Source organism: Lampris incognitus, chromosome 9 (assembly GCF_029633865.1).
Source record: "Lampris incognitus isolate fLamInc1 chromosome 9, fLamInc1.hap2, whole genome shotgun sequence".
NCBI classification, from domain to species: Eukaryota; Metazoa; Chordata; class Actinopteri; order Lampriformes; family Lampridae; genus Lampris; species Lampris incognitus.
In genome coordinates, this window is record NC_079219.1 from 26,100,787 (window position 1) to 26,119,743 (window position 18,957).

The following is an 18,957-nucleotide window of genomic DNA, read 5'->3' on the forward strand; positions in this document are numbered from 1 at the left end:
TGTGGACGCAACTCCTGGGTGGGAAACCACAGATAGTACAGCAGTAACTCTCAGAATACAGTAGCTCTAGAAGCTGGAGTCAACCGTGCATCTGAGGTCCAAATATTCCAAAATCTGTATTGAGGCTTTGTGTATGTGTATAATTATGATGCCCGGTTTGATTAAGTCATGTAACAAAGATCATTTCAATGCCTACAGCTATATAAGCAGTATGCTCAGCAGATATTTTTTAGCAATGTTTAGTCTAGTTGATGGAGGGGTAGAATAACAATATCAAAGTTTTCAGGTCTGAATGAAAAATGGAAAAAGGGGTTCCCTAATTCACATGTATAATCCATTATTTAAGAGCAATGAGGGATGGTGGTGTGAAGCCCTAAAATAGTTTAGAAAGGAATAATGCTAGAGGAAAAGGCCTCATTGTGACTATATGCCAAACCAGCAAGTCTCAAAGGCACCTCCCCAAATCATCTTGAGGCAATGCATCAATCAGAACCTCCACATCAGGGGTAAATGCACTCGGCAGCCATAAAACTCCCAGATCAAGCAGCAAGCTGAGCCAAACCCAAAAAGGACCTCCTCGGTAAACCCAAGCCCTTATCTTTGTCTCGTAAAAAAATAAAGAGTGCCTGGGAGTGTTTTGATCCAGTGTAACTGCTGTCCAACTAGTTCCTCTCTGTCTTTGCTGATCGCACCTCATCTTCAACATCTGGACCAGGTTACCAGAATTTCAAAAAAAGAAAAAAATTTAGCCCTAATTTTGCTACGTTATATCAAATGTTAGCTGTTAGGTCTTTCATTAAGTACATGGTGCAATTCTGCCAGGTTTTGCTCATGTGCTACAAATAGCTGTAAATAAAGGAGCAAAGCTCCAAAAAAAAAACAGCCACACAATAAATTCTGAAAATGTTTTTTCCTCCACCAAAGGTTTCATCTGTCTGCTCATAACAGTTTAAGGTTTGCTGGCAGTGATGCTAAAAACCAAGTGCTCAGCATCACACCACAGACCAGTTACAATCCCCCACATTTTAATTGAAAATCTTTGAACGCCAACACCAACTAATGTAAGCAATTAAATATTCCAAATATAGGAGAAGTTGTTCCGGATGTCAATAGCTTGGCCTGCAGCTTGTAACACTGAAAATTACAAACTCTTTCCATGGGACAAATCTCTGGAGTATTTATATTATGCTGCAAATCAGATACTAGGTGGAGACCTCATGATATCTATTAATAGCTCTGGTTTCCATAGGAGCTCAGTACATAGAATGACAGATTTGAAGCCATTACTTCATCCCTGACATTTCTCAACTATTTCATACTGGTTTTTTTTAATGTACAATGACGTCAGATCCAAAAGATCAATCATATCAAATAACTCAAGAGAAGCATATCGGCCACTTTGAGGGGTGCTTTTGTACACGAGCAAAAACGTCGACTACTACAAAACCCTTTCATCCCCATGACCAATCTCCTGTTACATATAGTGAGCTTTTAGGCATAGACGAGGGCTTAGTCTAATTTCACATGGAGATGTCCACACTAATAATTCAACTCATGAACCACCACCAGTGAAATAGTCTTAAACTAAACTACACTAAGGAATAAAAAAGGGCAAGACAACAAGCATTATGTTGAAGAATCCATCAAGTGTCTTCTTAATTTACTCAAATACTACTGGTGTTATATAAACACAAAGGATTAAGGAGTATAATCTTGAAATCTTTCAAGGCAGGTTCAATAAAGAGTATACAATACAACTGAAGGGCATTTCATCACAGTAAAAGATATGAAAAACTTGTGCTTTTGTTTGCAAATGGTCCTCACAAGCTTGTGAAATTAGTATCAAAGACAAACTGACATTTTTCCTATTAAGATATTTTCAGCACCAAAAGTCCTCATTACAGCCTATTTTCAGCAATTATACTGTCAGCAGGAGCTGTAATCTCCAACTGCTGCTAAACGCCAAAATTTCCACATTTGCTGGAAACTATAATTGTGTGCTGCTCTTGGTGTTTTGCAGATGGACTCTCTTGAGCAATTTGAATATCCCTAATATTACCCAGTTCCTCTCTCGTGGGGATACACTAACATTAAAATGCTCCAAATAATTCCGGTCAAATTACACAACCCTTAATGAACTTCAAAGGCACATGGATGTTTTTGCAGGCTGGTACTCAAGCTTTAACAGTAATTATGAAAACAAACCATATTAATGATATCATTTATCATTTCCACACTTTAGCTGCTTCAAGCCCACCGCAAAGTTCCTGTCTCCAATGGACAAGAGAAACACTAGTTAATCTGCTAAACTAAGATTTTCCGTGCACAGATCAATTTTCTACCCATTTTGAAAACCCGGTGGGACATCATCCAAATTACTTGAGGGCTTGGGGAGAGAGCCTTATAGCCCAGGTTTTACATATACCTATGCCAAACCCAATGTATGCCTCTGAAAGAATTTGATTAAAATTGGACCGGGGCCAGATGTATATGAGGACAGAATATAAAACCTCGGGAGAAATTTAACCTAGCTTCTGCCAGACTAATGTGACAGGAGCCCACAGAATCTTTTGCTTTCAATCAAGGAAGTTCCCTGACCTGACCTGAGTGAGCTGTAAGGTTCTGCCACTGTTGAGATGACATGGCAAATAATCTCATTTTGAAAATGTTTGAACAATTTTGAAGGTTTGATGAACTTGTAATTAATGTTCTGAGAAATAAATTAACAACATTATAGAAATTTTATGAATATACAGAAAGGTGGCTATATTTCCTTGGCTTGAGAACACAGGAGTTAGTGAGGAAAAAAGTGTAGTAACTCATTTAAATTCCTCCCGCTAGGAAGACTTCTGCTCTAAGTCTGGCTTCACTCCAAATTGTGTCTCACGGGTGTACATACCATTGAATAATTTGTTCAAACGTCATTTGTAATTTTCTGAAAATCTTTTCTACACCAGGAGCCTTTTTGAAAACATCTGTAACAAATACTTGTTTTTAGAGTGCTTGCATTACACCAAGTATTTCATGACCTTAAGCTGCGTAAGAAGCATAAAAACAAGTTAAAATTTCCATCGAAGTGGAAACCTGATCACTTGAGCAGTAGCCATCTGCATAGTATGATATTTACCATCAGCTCAAGCTCATGTGTTACAAATCTTGCCTCAGTCTATATAATTAGCTTTAATTGACTTCCCTTGAAATGTGTTTCTTCTGGGACATCTGGCCTTGAAACTTCCACCTTCCCATACAGGCCAGTACTGAATTCCACTTTCTATTTGGCAAACTGCATGGGTGGCAAAGGTAGGACCAGGCTCTTCTGCAAAAATAAATCTAAGAAAAATGTCTTTCATATGCCATGCTTCAAAAAATGAAAATATTTACATCAAAACCTAAACAGAGTAACAAAAATATTGCTCCTGGGATAATTGTTTTCAGATTTATGTCCCTGATAGTACAAGGTACAGCATGAAGTAACTTTATACAGATCAGCTACAAGGACAAAATCTCTGGTTGCATGAACAGTGTTGAGTTGACAGAGATGTAAAATGGTCTTGACTTGTTTCTGAATGCAATAAGTCTTTTTCATGAGAAGTCTTGTACACTGATTGCTGACCAACGATGAATAGAGAGACCACTGACTTGCCAGAAACAAAGATGGCTGAGTAGTAAAATAGCAGTGGTCAAATCACCAGTAAAAGCAGTTTGTCAGTTTGGGGTTCCCTGAATATTTTTGGTCAATGGTCAATGAAGCTGCTTTTCTTCTGAACAGTAAATATAAAGACAAAGGGCCTTGTGTTTTCTTTGTGGAGGGAAAAGTTAATGGGAAAATAAAACCAAGCATTTTTGAATCACAAAACAAATAGTTAATATCTGATTTATGATGGGATCCATGTGGTTCAAAAATAGAGGCAGATGCATCTCTTGATAAATTGAAAGAACATTTGCAAATAGTTAATTCTGGTAGTGTGAATGACGGCACGCTTTCATCCCCAAACTCTCAAGTGTTCTCCTCACTGGAGCCTGTCTTTACAGCACTTGCCAATGCTCCCCTTTTTTTTTCCTTCTTGAAGCTTTTGAAAATGCAGATCAAAATACAAATCCCTGTGTAGAAGGCATGACATCATCTTTGGTGCCTCAATAAGGCAGTGATTTATTTGTTTTTGATTCATTTGATTTATTTTCCCTTTGTTTTAGTGCATTCCTCATCAGAACCATCTCATCAAAACTAATTAGGCAGTGATCAGGAAGATAAAAAGACAATGCTACTTAGCTGTGTCAAATTAACAAGTTTTAAGCTCTCTGAGTTATACTGCCTTATTACAACATAACAAAATGATAACATAGTTGTGTTCAATCTTTTGCAGCAAAGCTGCTGTAAAACAGTCCTTCTCATTCTCTTTCCTCTGAGGGCTTCTAACTTAGAGACTATACAGCTCACGTGTGGGGTTTCCATCCATCCATCTATTATCCAAGCCGCTTATCCCAGTTATACACAGAACTTGAATCAAACCAGCCAGGCCAGAAGCAAAATGTCATATCATTCCAAATAAGTGTACCCTTCTAATGCAACTGAGCCTACTTAAAGAAAGTTGTGACACAGCTGAACAGCTGACCTCTATCGATGAGAATTCCAACTGTTGCTGCTCCACTTCGCACTCTGAGTTTTACATTTGAAAAGACTTAATGATTTCTTTAATGTACACAACATTAAAGATCAACATGAGGAGCATTTGGATTTCTTTGTGAGTAATTAATCTGAGTATGGACCTGGTGATAGGAGATGGCTTGAAAACATTTTTGAAATTAAGAATCGTAAACTATAAACTAAACAAGGCCATAAACTAATGGCTAAAGTTTCACTTGGTGCAAAGTCCTTTGTGAGATCACAGAATGCCACTTTTTTTCCCCAAAGAATTTTGTGTCTTTCAGATCAATAAAGCACTAACCTGGGCTCCATCCCTCAGCTTGAGGATGCACTCCATGGTGTTGATGGTGATGACTACAGGCTCTGAGCCCAGTTTAGTCCAAGGTACATGGATACGAAGCTCATGGATATGACCGCTCATGAATGTAAATGGCAACTTCAACTCCTAAAAAAACACAAAGATGAAGAACAAGTGAAAAATAGACAGCTGCAAAAGTAAAAAGCCTAATAGTCCAACATATGTGATGCAGACAATGTTGCAAAGACATATAACCATTTCATTGCTAAGGCATGTAGAGCATTCGGGATTCATCTTTAAATAAAAGTTAAAGATTAGAGGAACGTAAAAACAATGGCTACAGATTACAAATTTGTTATGCCTATAATGAAATCAGTTAGGATCACTCGGAGACTGCATCTTGATGTATTCTGTGTGAGAACACTTTCCATGAAACCAGACGGCCTATGCACATGCCTCTTTGATAACCGTAAGCCAAAAACTAATAATGAGACGTGTTTCTTTGGGGAGGCTGTCATGAATTTACAGTGTATTCTTTAGAAATTGCAATTAATAATTCTAATTTCTCTCCCTAAAAAGAGGATTTCTGGTTACCTCTCTAACATGAGATATTGTCCAAGTGTGATATCATTAAGCACCTGGTGAAAAAAGATTAAATCTGCCAAGGTTTCAACACAAAGTTAAACATCAAAATCCTAACAGAATTCCCACCGCCTGTTGACTTAAAGCTGCTTTCAATAAGAACTTTCATCACAATCTCTTCTGGGTTAGGTAGTGTTTTGGTCTGCTCTTCAGAAGCAGTCAGAATCCACTCAAAGGAAGAGAAGCTTTTTCAGCTCAAGGCAGATTGATCCAATCCAGACATTACATGTGTAAAAAAGCATACTGTGTCAAAATAACACAGCAGAACAAAATAGCCAAGTAAATCTATCAAACGTCTTCAAAAACAACTTGACAGTAAAGATACTATGCAAGCGCCTGGCTGAGCAGCTTTGCTGTGGTTCTCCTCTTATTCTGGTCAAGTCATTGAAGCTGAACAACACATGGAGAGCTGGAGCTGAGTAAAAATGCTAGTGGTGCACAATCGTTCCCTGCTCATAGATTCCTGTCCAAGCCATTTTCAAGGTTAAAAAAGGATCCAATTTAACAGGAAGAATTCACGTATAATGACCCAAAATAACACGACACCTGTGGTTATGAAACACCTTAGCGCAGTCTATCATGCTACTCGTTTTATGGCTATACGCTTGTTGGTGTTTGCTTAACTTTTTACTCTATTTTATGTGCTGTTGCTATACTGTATCAATAAATGTGATTACCTAATTTGTTTTCCCTCACATTTTTACAAACTTTACTAAATAATATGTTCTTTTCTTTGACAAAAGGATTGGAAGGGACCAGAAATGGGGACATGTGTAAATATGCAAGGGATACAGAGTGTGGGAGGTATATGGAGTTGTATACCCTTTTAATATAATTGACCTTTTGCAAAGTGCTGCCCCAGAATGGTGCCTGTCCAGTCCTACCTTAGCAATGGTTTCTATGTGAGGGAGGTCCGTCAAGCTTTCAGACAGATAGCAAAATGCTGAAACAGTGTGCCTATGGGATCTGCAAATCGGGTACTAGATATCTGAAAAGTTTGGAGGGGGTGTAATTTTCTTTCCCTTCCTGAAACCCAGAAAGCAAGAAGCGCAATGTCGGCAATGGATTTCGCAGTATAGCAGAGCCCTTGGCCAGCTTAATCCATCCAAAATCAACAAAAATACCTGTCTGCTCCAAGCTAAGCTTGCTACTAGCCATTATTGATAGCTAATATAGCTAACATATTATTACTGTTATTTTTACCCACACAATGATTATTGCCATTATCAACATATCAACATATTACTGACTAGCAAAATAACATTATTAATGTACCTGATGAACGTAACCAGCTTAGTCTGTGGCCAGATACCTAATGTAATGATAGCTATCCCACTAACATAACTGTTATGCTGGTCACAGGTTACCCAGGTTCCACCTTTCATTTCAGAGCATAGAGACCCGCGGGGAGAGTCAGCTGGGATCGTCTCTGGCCAGTCTGACCTGCCCATATCCAGCCTATTTTAAACGTTTCTCCCTCTCTGTGAGCTCTAGGTGGGGACCGGCCATTCGGAAAAGTCGTCTTGCCCACGGAGGCATCTCGTTTGCCTTATTTTGTTGAAAATACCGGTTCTGGTCCAAAGGTAAAAAAAAATCATGGGACGGTTCCCCTGGCCCCAGGGCATGTCCCTGGCTGCCCTGCGACCCCAGGAGCCCATACAGAACCCCTGAAAAAGCCTGAATAATAGAACACCATGGGGAACCTTGGCCAAAATCAACACTATAATACGGTGATGTTGACAATGGATTATTAAAAATATACAAATAATAGCTGAAATATTTAACTTACCCTACAGTGCAAGAGCGCAATTGGTTCACAATGTGTTTCAGAATTAGTTGATGGGGTTTCTCATTCTTTGATTGCGACCGGTAAGCTTTACCCTCAATTACAGTCGCACCCGGCAGCCCGGAGTCCACACAAGTCAGTTTTACTTTTAATATTCTGAATGTATCCCTCCTGCATACTGTAACCCCTTCTGCCTTTCACGGGGTGATATTAAAGATGAATTACTCCAAAATACAGCACTTATTTTCTCTGGGAATGCGCTAATTTCTTCCTTCATGTTTTGGGGTTTTCCGGCTACTTCCTGGATGGTTCTGAAAAGCTTGATGGGCATAGCAACAGTAACTAAGAGGGGGGGGGGATTTTGCGAAAGGTCAATTGAAAAACAATAAACACGCTATCAAAAAGATAACGAGTGAACCAACAAACATTTATTGAGGACTGTCCAATGTGACGTTATCAATGATATAACTGGACGCTTCTGTTGTTGACCGACGACAAAACATTAATTTTACAAGATGTACAGTTTAGCTGTATCCTGTATGTACTTGGATGGCTTGAGTGCATCTTTGAACAAAAGCAGTTAACAAAATATACAATTAAAGATAGAATGAGTAGGATTTATCAGTTGCCTTGATGCATGCTCATTAATCCAGGTAAGACGTTTCTGTCAATAAAAACTGTGTCCAGATGAACCGATTCAACCTTCTTTGATTTAATGGTTGTAGTTTGTAAACACAACACTCAAATTGGCCCCTCCTCCCTGGCTCAACGTCACCTGAAGGACACGCCCCCTGACTACAGTTGCCAGAACACATCCCAGTGTATAGACCAACTCCGCATTGCTCTTCATTCCCAACCTCTCCCTCAGTGCTCGTCAGCAGGTGAAAGCCATCCCCAGATTCATTCTCGCTTTGGAACAAGCTTTGTCTGCTTGGCGTTTCACCTCGCTATATTTGCATCTTTTCGGCGCTGTGTCCACCATTGTCGTAGCTTCCTCTTGGATATGTGCTTACGATCTCAATCTGGCACCTGGTCGCTACGTTTTTATAGAGTCCCACTGCCCAAACGTTAACACTCAGAAATGACCCGTACACAGCAAAATAAGAAAATACAGGTAGAGGACAGTGTCTCTGCAGATACAGACACCACCAAACATGTCTAGTGGGTCATAAGTGATGATTGAGTGGGATTATTTTTCTGAGTCTATAGACTGATTTTCAGGAAAATCCTACTTATTCTACCTTTAATCACAAAAAGAAAGTCAGAAGTAGCCTATGCCTCAAACCCAATCTAATTCTTTAAAACTGGAACTTTTTACACCACCTTTGATAAGACAATTAAAATTCTAAAAAGTAAAGAGATGGCAAAAGAATAAAAGAATGGTGAATAACAAGCAAAAAAAAACTTTTGACGTTTTAAAAAGACAGGAAGAACAAAGATATTGGATGGTTATAAGTTACAAAAAGTTTTTTGCTTTTCTTGCCCTTTTGTATCTGTTTAAGTTGGAGAGTACTGCCAGCGTCCTGTGTGGCTGCCGCTTCTCCCTCTCGTAGCCCCCCCTTCCCATCCAACCCTGTATGTTTGTGCTATATTTATCTGTTGTCTTGTTTCACCGCTGTTTATTGTAAAGCAACTTTGAGTGTTAGAAAAGCGCTATATAAGTTTGATTTCTTATTATTAAATATAATCCCACTAATTGTTGAAAATACTTAACACAGAAATGGTATTATGAAAACTGGGGTAGCCAACCTCACACGATGTCAAAAATATTCCCTGCAGGTCTATCTGATCAGTACAGCTAACAACACACTTTTCTTTCTCGAATCTTTTTCATCAAAGAAAATATCCTTCATCTTCTGCAAGCAGAGGTACCGCCATGCCGATTATGCAACATTGAAGGTAAAAATCTGAATATGTTTCTCAAAAATTGTGTATTCACAGATGATCATTTCCCTGAGCTTGTGAAAGAGTGTGGTGCAAAGGTTAATATGTAACGTACCTGCTCCAGGACATCCAGCTTTAGGTCTAACTTGCTGAGTACCACATCCCCTCCCCAGAGAGACAGCTGTAGGTCAGAAGGCTTCAGATTCTTGATGTATTTGTTCACATAGCTCATCAGGAGTGGTGTGACATAAGACTCCAACATCTTGTCCCTATCCTGAATACAAATCCATTCACATGTCATTACGGCAGTCTTTTTAGCTGTACATTACTTATACATACAGCAAATGTGAAATGCATTCCATTCATGGGTTGTGAAATCTTCCATTCATGAATTGTTAAGGAACATATCAACTCTTTGTCGTTATTGAAAATTGGTTGGTTCCCACATCAAAAACACAGTTGTTTTAATGCCAGAGTGTTCATACAACTCAACGTCAACTACGCAAATTAGCTGATACTTGATGAATTAAACAGCGTCAATGTAAGGTGCAACGCCAAACTGTCACCTGTAGATGATGTGTGCTTTTACACAGCATACAGCTGATTCATGCTATGAGCAGACAATATACACTGGCATGTGAGCTAAAAGTCTGTACTGTGATACTGTTACGTTTTACACATTCCATTAATTCACAATAAGACAAAGGATAAAAAAAGAGGAGATTAAATTAAAGATTGTCAAATCTGAACCACTCTTACACCTATCCTTTTTAAAAGGTGTTTATATCCGTCCGTTTAGCAAACAAACTGCAACATGAGGTCGCGTTGTAGGTAAAATTTCTGGCCAACAAGTCCAGTTGTAACAGATGTCTGAGCTATTGCTAGTAGTTTACAGTTATCAATGACAAACTTAGATCACTACTAGTCAGCTAATTTGCCAGCTAACATTGCTTGTAGCGTTTGTAGCCTGTTTTTATGGCACGGACAAGCGATAAGAAAATACAGTATTAATAAGTTGAACTAGTTCTGTTTTCGCCTTTTAAATTCAGTGACAGTATTTCATTAAAGTAAGTTTATTACAGCTAGCCAACTAGTAAGGCAGGGTAGCTGTCCTGTTCTGTCAATTCAAACACACCAGCAGCAGAGAAGCTAGGCTAACCGCCACATAGCAGCGTTCACTTCGTTTCAGTCAAAAAAAAGCGGACAGACAACCGGGTTACAATTCTCTTAGGCGAAGCGCGTTTCCTTACTTGGTTTTCCTGCAGCTATGTTTATAATTCCGCGTTCATTCTAACAACTCCATCCCGTTAGCTAGAGCTAGCCACATCCCTCAATGGTTTCAGGCAAACGTCATCAGTAAACATTCACACAGCTTCCGTGTGCCTTGCATTAATACGTCACTTCCGCCTCCGCGCTCTCCGTTTGTCCACCGCCCGATTCTACTTCAGCGCCTGTCATCAGTAAAGATCAGAGCTCATAATCATTACTTAACAACTGTGAAATTCACGTTTTCGAAAAACAGAGCATTTTCATTGAAAAATATAGCCTGATTTTTTTATACAAAGCAGATGTTATATCAACGATATTCATTTTACTCGCAGAGCGATCGTGATACCACAGATTAGACATAACACTGCAATACGCCTACGTTACATTTCTCGTTTCGCGACAGGTAACCTCTTTCCTGCGTCACATTTAAATAAGGCTGTGGTCAATCCCCAAAGAGAAAAAATGATGCTCTCTATAACAGACTCTATAAAATTACAGTGTAGTAATTGAAACAAAGATGCTGACTAAAACGATGAGTAATGGGAAAGTGATGAGTATCTTTTTATTTGAAAATAGGTGTTCAACTTCGGTAGTAATTAAACAGCAGAGGTGATAGGTGATGAAAACGAGCTTTTATTTGTTCCTAGTCCTAGATACAATTCTCCGCTATCCCTTGGCTTTAACATGGACGTTGCTTTTGGGTCTCTCCATTCATCCACGAGTACCTTCATTTCAGAATTCGCCAAAAAATACAATGTCATCTTTATACCTAACCAAGATTCAGTTCAACACCAATTTAACAACGATTTCGTAATTTCTGCGCCCACTCCTCTCCCTTTATGAACGTTTGTTTTTAATTCCATTATAACATAAAATGCTGATATTGCTTCAGAGCCACATTTATCAGACGATTTTTTATAATTCCGGGAGAGATGTGTAGCCTGGTGCGTAACGATCATTGGGAAGCAAGGACACAAAACCGTAAAAGCCGGCCTTGAAATGTTTATTTCTTCAAGCTTCGTTTTTCTAAAGCCAATTTGGATTGAAGTCTAGCTACGTAAGTTTTTTTTTAATATCCCTGCATATTTTCACATTTTATTTATGGCGACGCAGACGAGGCTCTGCGTAAATGTTTGTCAAAGGCCATGGAAGGTCAAGTAGAGATAATATGTGCACAGATCGGTTTGCATGTTGGCTTGCAGTCAAAGCACAGCGTATATACACTGTGGCGTTTCTGCAGGGAAGATAAGCCCGGACACAGTCCACACACGGGCCAAAGGGGACCACGCGACAACCCATTCAGGGGAGAAATGTAAAAAGCTGAATGATTACACAAATCCCCACGCGGACTCACACTCTACTACTATGCTGATATGTGGGTGTAACGTTAAAACAAGTCAGTCTCGTGGGGGGCGGGGGGGAGATGTTGCACAACATGCAAGATATTTTTATGCAATTGCGATAACCATAGTGATAATTTTGGATGACAACTTGACTTGGGGGAGAAAAAGAAAACGGAAATGTGTCTACCGACCCTGAGACCCTTGCCCCCTTGCCTGCTTCTTTGAGACTACAGCTTCATTTTAGATGAGAAATCGTACTGATCGATGCCCCCCCTCCGCCCATCGGAGCTGAAATCAATCTCGTTGGAAATTCACCTGGATTTCTACACGTTACAGGTGAGTCCGTCCCCAGTTTGAAATTCATCTCAGGGTTTGAATCCAAAGGGGAGACCCTCCCCTCCTCCCTCACCCTCGACTCCTCAAGGCCTTCACAGCAAACCGTCAAGGTTTTTTTTCCTCCCCCTTCGGATAGGACTAAATGTGATTTCACGTCCTTCGGCGATGCATCGCTATTCTACAAAGTAAGCCGCACATCAAATAAACTGCAGAACTCATGCATGGCCTTATGCCAAGCTGCACCGCCATGTTAACATGGATATTTCGTTTAATTCAGCCTAATTAGGTTTATTATTTGCTGTTGGGCGAATCGAGTTAAATCATCAAAAGTACAATAATATTACTACTTTTGGCAGGGTTTCACAAAAGGTGATTTATTCAATATTTAACAGATCATTATTATCGTTATTATTATTATTATTATTATTATTTCATAAAACATTTGATTGTAGATATTATTAAAGAATTAAAATACAGATTGGGCTTTTGTTTCCAATTTGTTTTTCCTGTATTTTTCATACAAGCCGTTGCTGAAGGAGCTCCTCCTTATTTTTTAAGGCAACATTTAAAAAAAACAAGAAGAAATTCAAGTGTAAATAATGTATAGGCCTCAGCTGAAGGCCTTCAAATAATAATATATGGCGTTTTAGGAATTTATTCTTCGGTTATTGTAATGCAGTTGTCATCGATATATTTTCTAGACGGTTCTTCTCACCGTCGGGTGAAATTTAGATTTTTTTTGCTATAATGGGTAGATCTAACATGTTTTTTAATTAATAACGCCTTGCAGTTGCATCAGCCAGACGCGGTAATGGCCTCGGCAGTCCATTTGATAGAGAAAACCGAGGAGGCCAATGTGAAAGGGAGAGAGATAGTCTTATTTAATCCGCAGCAGGTGACGTATAAAACGATAGTGAACTGAAGGGCTTTCTGACACTCACAATCTTTAGGCCAGGTTATTTCCCCCGTCCGCCCAGATCGATTATAATATCTGTTTAACTTCCGTGTGTAATAATAAGATTCGCGATCGAAGATTAGCGCGGTTTAAAGGCGACCCAAGTCTCGCGAGATGTTGCATTAATTAAAACGTCTGAGCGTTATCAGGCTGAACCCACCGGGGCTATGGTTACGTTTTCCGCCAAGCCCGCCAATAACGCGAGTGGGTGTAATGAAAGTGCTATAAATAACGATAACAACGGTGATGATGGGGACGCGAGCGTCTTTCATTATAATCATGCTGTTGCGTCTGTTCTCCGTGGACTCAATATACACGGCGTCGATGCCCCGCTGGCACCTCAGGCGCAGCTCGGACAGATAAAGACACCTGATATGACCGCTAATGCTGCTAATATAATGTTAATCAGCCTCTGTTGGTGCCAGATATTCAGGACAATAAAGCAGGCCCGTCCTACTAACACCGCTATGAGAACATAATGCAGGTAAACAGGCCGAACAGCAGACTGGGTTAATAATGAACTGGTATATTATATCCTTATGATAAGGGCTATAATTTGACTTGAACCCACTGAGGTTATTCTAACTTGCCAAAATTATTCACTTTCATCAGTGCCTTTGTCATTATATAGGACCCTTCATCCGATAAGTCAGCTTGCCAGCTGTACAAATGCAAGGTTTTCATCAGAGCACCCGAGACGTCAGCTGTAAATGTTTACGTGTTTACATGTCAGCTTGTTGTTGTTTTAACAGAGACACTGTGACGTCGTTTTTATAGCAAAAAGTTTATAAATACGAATCATTCGAATCAGGCTTCACACTGAACACACACGCACACACTAGCTCGCACGCACGCACACGCACGCACACACACGAAACAAACGTAATCTTAACAATGGGAAATATTTAACTTGCTTTATTGCTAAAATACAATTTTACATACTTTAAAACTTATGGCTGCTTTTTTTGAACAACATTTCATTTCAAGGTCAGGAAAATAAAAAATAAAACATTATTTACATGGTCTAGTTATTTACAGGTGATATGAAAGGTGTGGCGTGGCTCCGAGGCTGTAACCCATTCCCATTTCTTACAAGGTCAAATGTCCCGCTTTTTGATACTGTCTCCGCAAACAAACACCAAAAAAAAAAAGCCACAACAAATAGGAGCCGTTGACGTGTCCTCTTGTGGTTTTTGTCCATTGGTAATGAGTGTGTTTGTGTGGGTGTCCAGCCCTGTGTGGGACTTGGCTAGTAGTCCTGATGGGGAGTGTGCGTCAAACTGTGCCGTCGCAGGTCACAGTTGCGCCGAAACACCTTTCCGCAGCGGCCACAGCTGTAGGGCTTGATGTCTGTATGGGTGAGAAGGTGAGTTTTCAGGTTACTTCTTTGATTAAAGGTTCTTCCGCATGTGGGGCATTTGTGAGGAGATTCCTGTTTAGATTTAAAGCAAGCAAATGATTATTACCTTTAAGTGTATAATATTTGCACTATATGTTTTTATCTTTCAAGCTAACTTGAATCTCATTGTGCTCCCGGATGTACACAACGTGTCAACGGGGTTACCAGGTTATCTGATATACACGACTCTCACTGGACACTTTCTTTTTTCTTTTTTTGGTAGTTTGCCAAACAGACCTTGTGCACTTCAGGAGTTACATACATATATATTTTATATGCATAAATATATATATGTATATAAGTCCTGATTGCATGCAGCAGACGGTACATAAATGGCTTATGATTGTCGCGCCTGCATGGCGAGGCTTGCGCCGAGCTCCTAAACATCACGCATACATGTTAATTCTGCTCATCTGCCTTGTTAATGGAAAACAGCTTACCTGCATATGTAAGGTTTTATGGACGGCTAGAGTTCGAGACTGACAGAATCCCTTCCCACATTCTTGACATTTGAACGGTTTTTCCTTGGAGTGGATGTATCTGTGAGGGAAGAGAGAAAAAGAAGGGAAGAGCAGATGAACAAATGTGTTCTCAAGCAGAGACTGTTACAACCGTGTCGAGTCACACCGCACACAGCAAAGCTCTCGGCTGCGCAGCATAGCAATATGAAGCGTACAGCCAACGCGAGGCGTAAAAGTGCTTTAGCGCCCTCATGGAGACGAGTCGGGGAATAGGCCTGTCACTAAACGTCTTCGGGAAATTAAAAGTAGCCTACATACGCTGTAAGCTTTCCATCCTTGACACTTCAGAGATTTAAGATCCGACTCGCAACGAATACGTTATAGAAAAAGCCCTTTAATCACACTACACACACATTACACCCCCCCCCACATCTCTCTCTCTCTCTCTCTCTCTCTCTCTCTCTCTCTCTCTCTCTCTCTCTCTCTCTCTCTCTCTCTCTCTCTCTCTCTCTCTCTCTCTCTCTCACACACACACACACACACACACACACACAGATATACACGCGCACGCGCGCAAAAGCACAGGCTACCCCACATATGACAGCGTGGTTCTTACCTATGGTCTCTGAGATGATCCTGTCTTCTGAAGGCCTTGTGGCAAATGTCACACGTGTACGGCCGCTCGTCCGTGTGGGTCCTCTCGTGGATGAGGAGGTTGTAGGACTTGGTGAAATGCCTGCCGCAGAACTTGCAAATAAATTCCTTTTTCGTCTTGGACGGGAGCCTGCCCCGGGTGGGCTTCCTATCCGGGGAGAGCTTGCTCAGCTCGGAGATGGTGCCCCCGAGTCCCGCCGTCAGCTTTGCCAGGTCCGCGGCTTTCGGCGGGTCCTCCTGGGTGGCCGCGATAGCCAGATTGGCAAAGTCAAACCTGGGCCTGTCCTTGTGCAGCGCCGGGATTACGTGCGTGACGGCACCTTGCTTCGGATGGAAGAGGTGCGCCGCGGCCGCGAACGGTAGCGCGGGGAAGGGGAAGCGGGGGTCCACTAGACCCTGGGCAGCTGCCATCTCGGTTATGGTTGACCTCAGTCCTTGCATGTGCGGGTAGCCAAATGTCCAGTGGTTCATGTGCATGGTCTGCACCGCGCTGAGGCCGTACAGTCCTTGGAGCTGGTCGACAGCGGCGGGGAAGGTGTTGACAGCCTGCAGGAGGGAGTAGTTGGTCAGCTGCAGGGACGGGTGGAGGGGTATCGGCGCGGGCAGGGCTTTGCTCCCCATGTCGGCGAAGGACGGGCGTCAAGGCTCAGGCCTCTGCAGAAAACACAGCAGTGGGAACCCTGTTTTTTGGGGGGGGAAAGGAAAAAATATAAATCAAGAAGTCGGAGTTCTGTCAATGCACTACTAGAATCAGCGTTTGATGCGTTACTGTCACACATGTAAACCACGTCCAGGGAATAAGACGCCCTGCAGAGTCATCCCACACCGCGTTATAACGCACGTAACGAGGCGAGCCAGCGAGTTTTGTGTTGCTAAAATAAATTCTCACGCTTATTTGAATTTATTTTGTTAAAAAAAAAAGAATTTTCTCGCAACGTGTCCTTCAACACGTGATGGGAGTAAAATAATTTGCCTAATTTTAATCAAAAAACACGAAAGTGGTCCTAAAACGGTAATGGAAACGTGACCTATATTTTGCACCGCGCTACTAATACGCGTGTCAGGTAGAAAATAAAACCACGCGCGCGCGTGTGTGTGTTGTATTTTAACATTGCAAACGAAAGCGCATGTGCAGAAAAGTCGATGCACATTTTAAAACCACAACATCTGTTTAATTTTGCAGTCTTGCCAAGACTGATCACTAATGTGTCGGCTACGTGATTTAAAACTAATTACACCACGAACGATTAACCCCATCAACCACAAAAGACTACCTTTAGGCCTATATTTGCTATGAAGAAGATCAGCAAATACGTGTTTTCTCTGACAAAAAATCTGCACACCCCACCTGAGTTTCAGCATGTGTGTGTATGTATATATATATATATATATATACATATATATATATATATAGACACGTTACCCATCGGCAAGACAATAAGAGTCATGTAGAGAGCAGTTTTTTTCTCCCCCACACACGGGACGATTATTTCAATTAAAGCCCCCAGCGAGCCCACAGGCTGTCAGGCTGGGTGGTAAAACGAGAGTACAACACGAGAGGTGAAAAGTTGTGTTTCCCCACACAGCACCAGTCCACCGCACCACTTCATGCGCTGCGGATGGAGAGAGCGGGACGGGCATCGGGCCAGCGTTATTAATACAACTCCATCTGACGTTTACACGTTGTCCTTTATACAAATATATATAAGAGGCTCGCTCGTCGCGCCTCGCGCCATGTTTTACAGTAGTTCTTTGGTTCCGGGCCAGTTACGCTGGATATTATCTCGCACGCAAACCGCAACATGTAGCTAGTTGGACATTTAGGTTTTTTTGTTTTTGTTTTGTTTTTTTGTTTAGCGATTAAGTAATTCTTAGACTCCGTATACTTTATCTAAGACTGCCGTGCCCTTCATGATGGGACACGGTCTGGTCTTGCTGCTCCGGTACATAGGAAGAGACGTGGAGAGTTTAGTGAGTTATTTAGTCAAGTTACTAAATAATGACACATCTCCCAATTCTCTTTTCTCTCTGTCCTGCGGTTTGAGGATGTTGCTACTTTGCCCCCCCCCCACCACCCCCCTGCTGTTGACGAGCGGGGCTTAACACAGTGCCGTAGTTTTGCACAGGTGCAGCAGCAGTACGTCTGCAACCGGCTGCTCGTTGCCCATACGTTATGTCCGGCTCGGCCCAGACTATACACGCTGGGAGACAACCTTTGGACTCCATCCACACTCTTGTCAGCCGTCTTAAGCGTTCGTCCCGGATACCCCCCCCCCCCAGCTTGAATTAAAGAAGAGGGGTAACTCGTTTTTTAAAGTGTGGCTATGCGTCGAGTCTTTACGCACCCGTTTTAGCAAATTGCAAATCTGGCCACGGCCGGTAGCTACTAAACCACCCTGCGAAACAGATTCTTACCCCCGGTAAACAGGCTGCCAAAGGTCACCCGCAACGGAGTCCCGCGGTGTGTTCAGTAATCCACAGTGGCTAGAAGCGGCGAGCTCCGATAGGAAAAGTCAGAAAAAGTTTTCCAAGTTCATCCATGAAACTCTCGCGTAGCCATGCAGCCAACCGGGGCGGGAGAGCTACAGCCTATATCTCGGACTTGTTGCACAGTCGCGCAAAGCTGTGTAAAGATATATATATATATATATGTGTGTGTTTATGTATGTATATATATATATATATATATATCGGTGTGTAGCTATCTAACAGAACTGCGCTCTCGGTGGGTCGCGGGGTGCCGCGGCGTTTCGGGCTGCACAGTGTGCGTAATGAGCACAGGTCCTTCACTTTTCAGCGCTTCAGCCCGCCCTCGGACACGCCCCCTCATTCCCCCCTCCTCCTCCCCCCCCTGTCATTAACTCCAATGTTCTTCTCTGTTTATTTGTGTTTGGATAGCAACTACGGCTCCGGGACGAGAGAGGAGAACGATGTTCGGCTCAACCTGCCTCTCCGACACCTCTCCTATTATCCTATATAGGCTAGCCGTGCCCTTTTTTGGAGGCGCGGAGATCGGAGAGGGCGCGCGGATATCGTAGCTAAGCGGAGCCGTATAGCGGGAGATCGCTTCTCTTCTCTCTTTTTTTTCCTTTTCTTTCTTTCTCCCCCTCCTTCTTCCTTTTGCAAATCCACGCTTTTGAAACGTGCTTTGGGATACTTGGGTAGCTTACAAGTAAAAAAATTTTTTTTTTGTTTTAAACCATAAGCCATTGCGTAAATGGAGGGCACATGTATAGAAGCCGCCACATTAAGTGGTTTTATTTCCCTGTGGTAACACAGTAGAAA

General features: G+C 41.6%; 2 protein-coding genes across 3 annotated transcripts in view; both read right to left on the reverse strand.

Annotated features, from left to right (window-relative positions):
* LOC130117622 (intermembrane lipid transfer protein VPS13B-like) overlaps positions 1 to 10,595 on the reverse strand; it is a 457,273-nt gene extending 446,678 nt beyond the window's left edge. The window contains exons 1-3 of the mRNA XM_056285747.1: positions 10,506 to 10,595; positions 9,371 to 9,529; positions 4,947 to 5,090 (exon numbers count right to left, since the gene is read on the reverse strand). Of these exons, the coding sequence (XP_056141722.1) occupies positions 4,947 to 5,090; positions 9,371 to 9,517 (291 nt within the window). The 5' untranslated portion in view covers positions 9,518 to 9,529; positions 10,506 to 10,595. The remainder of the gene's footprint in view (positions 1 to 4,946; positions 5,091 to 9,370; positions 9,530 to 10,505) is intronic.
* A 3,472-nt stretch (positions 10,596 to 14,067) lies between these two features.
* On the reverse strand, positions 14,068 to 18,419 carry osr2 (odd-skipped related transciption factor 2). 2 transcript variants are annotated; one of them, XM_056286599.1, is made up of 4 exons: positions 18,088 to 18,419; positions 15,635 to 16,352; positions 14,998 to 15,097; positions 14,068 to 14,508 (listed from the first exon to the last, which is right to left on the reverse strand). In XM_056286599.1, the coding sequence occupies exons 2-4, from the start codon at positions 16,291 to 16,293 to the stop codon at positions 14,434 to 14,436; spliced, it is 834 nt and encodes a 277-aa protein (XP_056142574.1). In that variant the 5' UTR covers positions 16,294 to 16,352; positions 18,088 to 18,419; the 3' UTR covers positions 14,068 to 14,433. The 2 variants fall into 2 exon arrangements, with proteins under 2 accessions (XP_056142574.1, XP_056142573.1); XM_056286598.1 differs by having other exon boundaries at positions 14,068 to 14,590.
* Between the last annotated feature and the right edge of the window lie 538 nt (positions 18,420 to 18,957).

Bases quoted from the DNA above. Each gene is read 5' to 3' on its own strand.
- osr2 (XM_056286598.1), bottom strand. From the start codon at position 16,293: ATGGGGAGCAAAGCCCTGCCCGCGCCGATACCCCTCCACCCGTCCCTG. The intron at 15,098-15,634 runs GTAAGAACCACG...CTTCCCTCACAG, and splicing joins GATCATCTCAGAGACCATAG to ATACATCCACTCCAAGGAAA. The intron at 14,591-14,997 runs GTAAGCTGTTTT...AAATCTAAACAG, and splicing joins ATAAAACCTTACATATGCAG to GAATCTCCTCACAAATGCCC.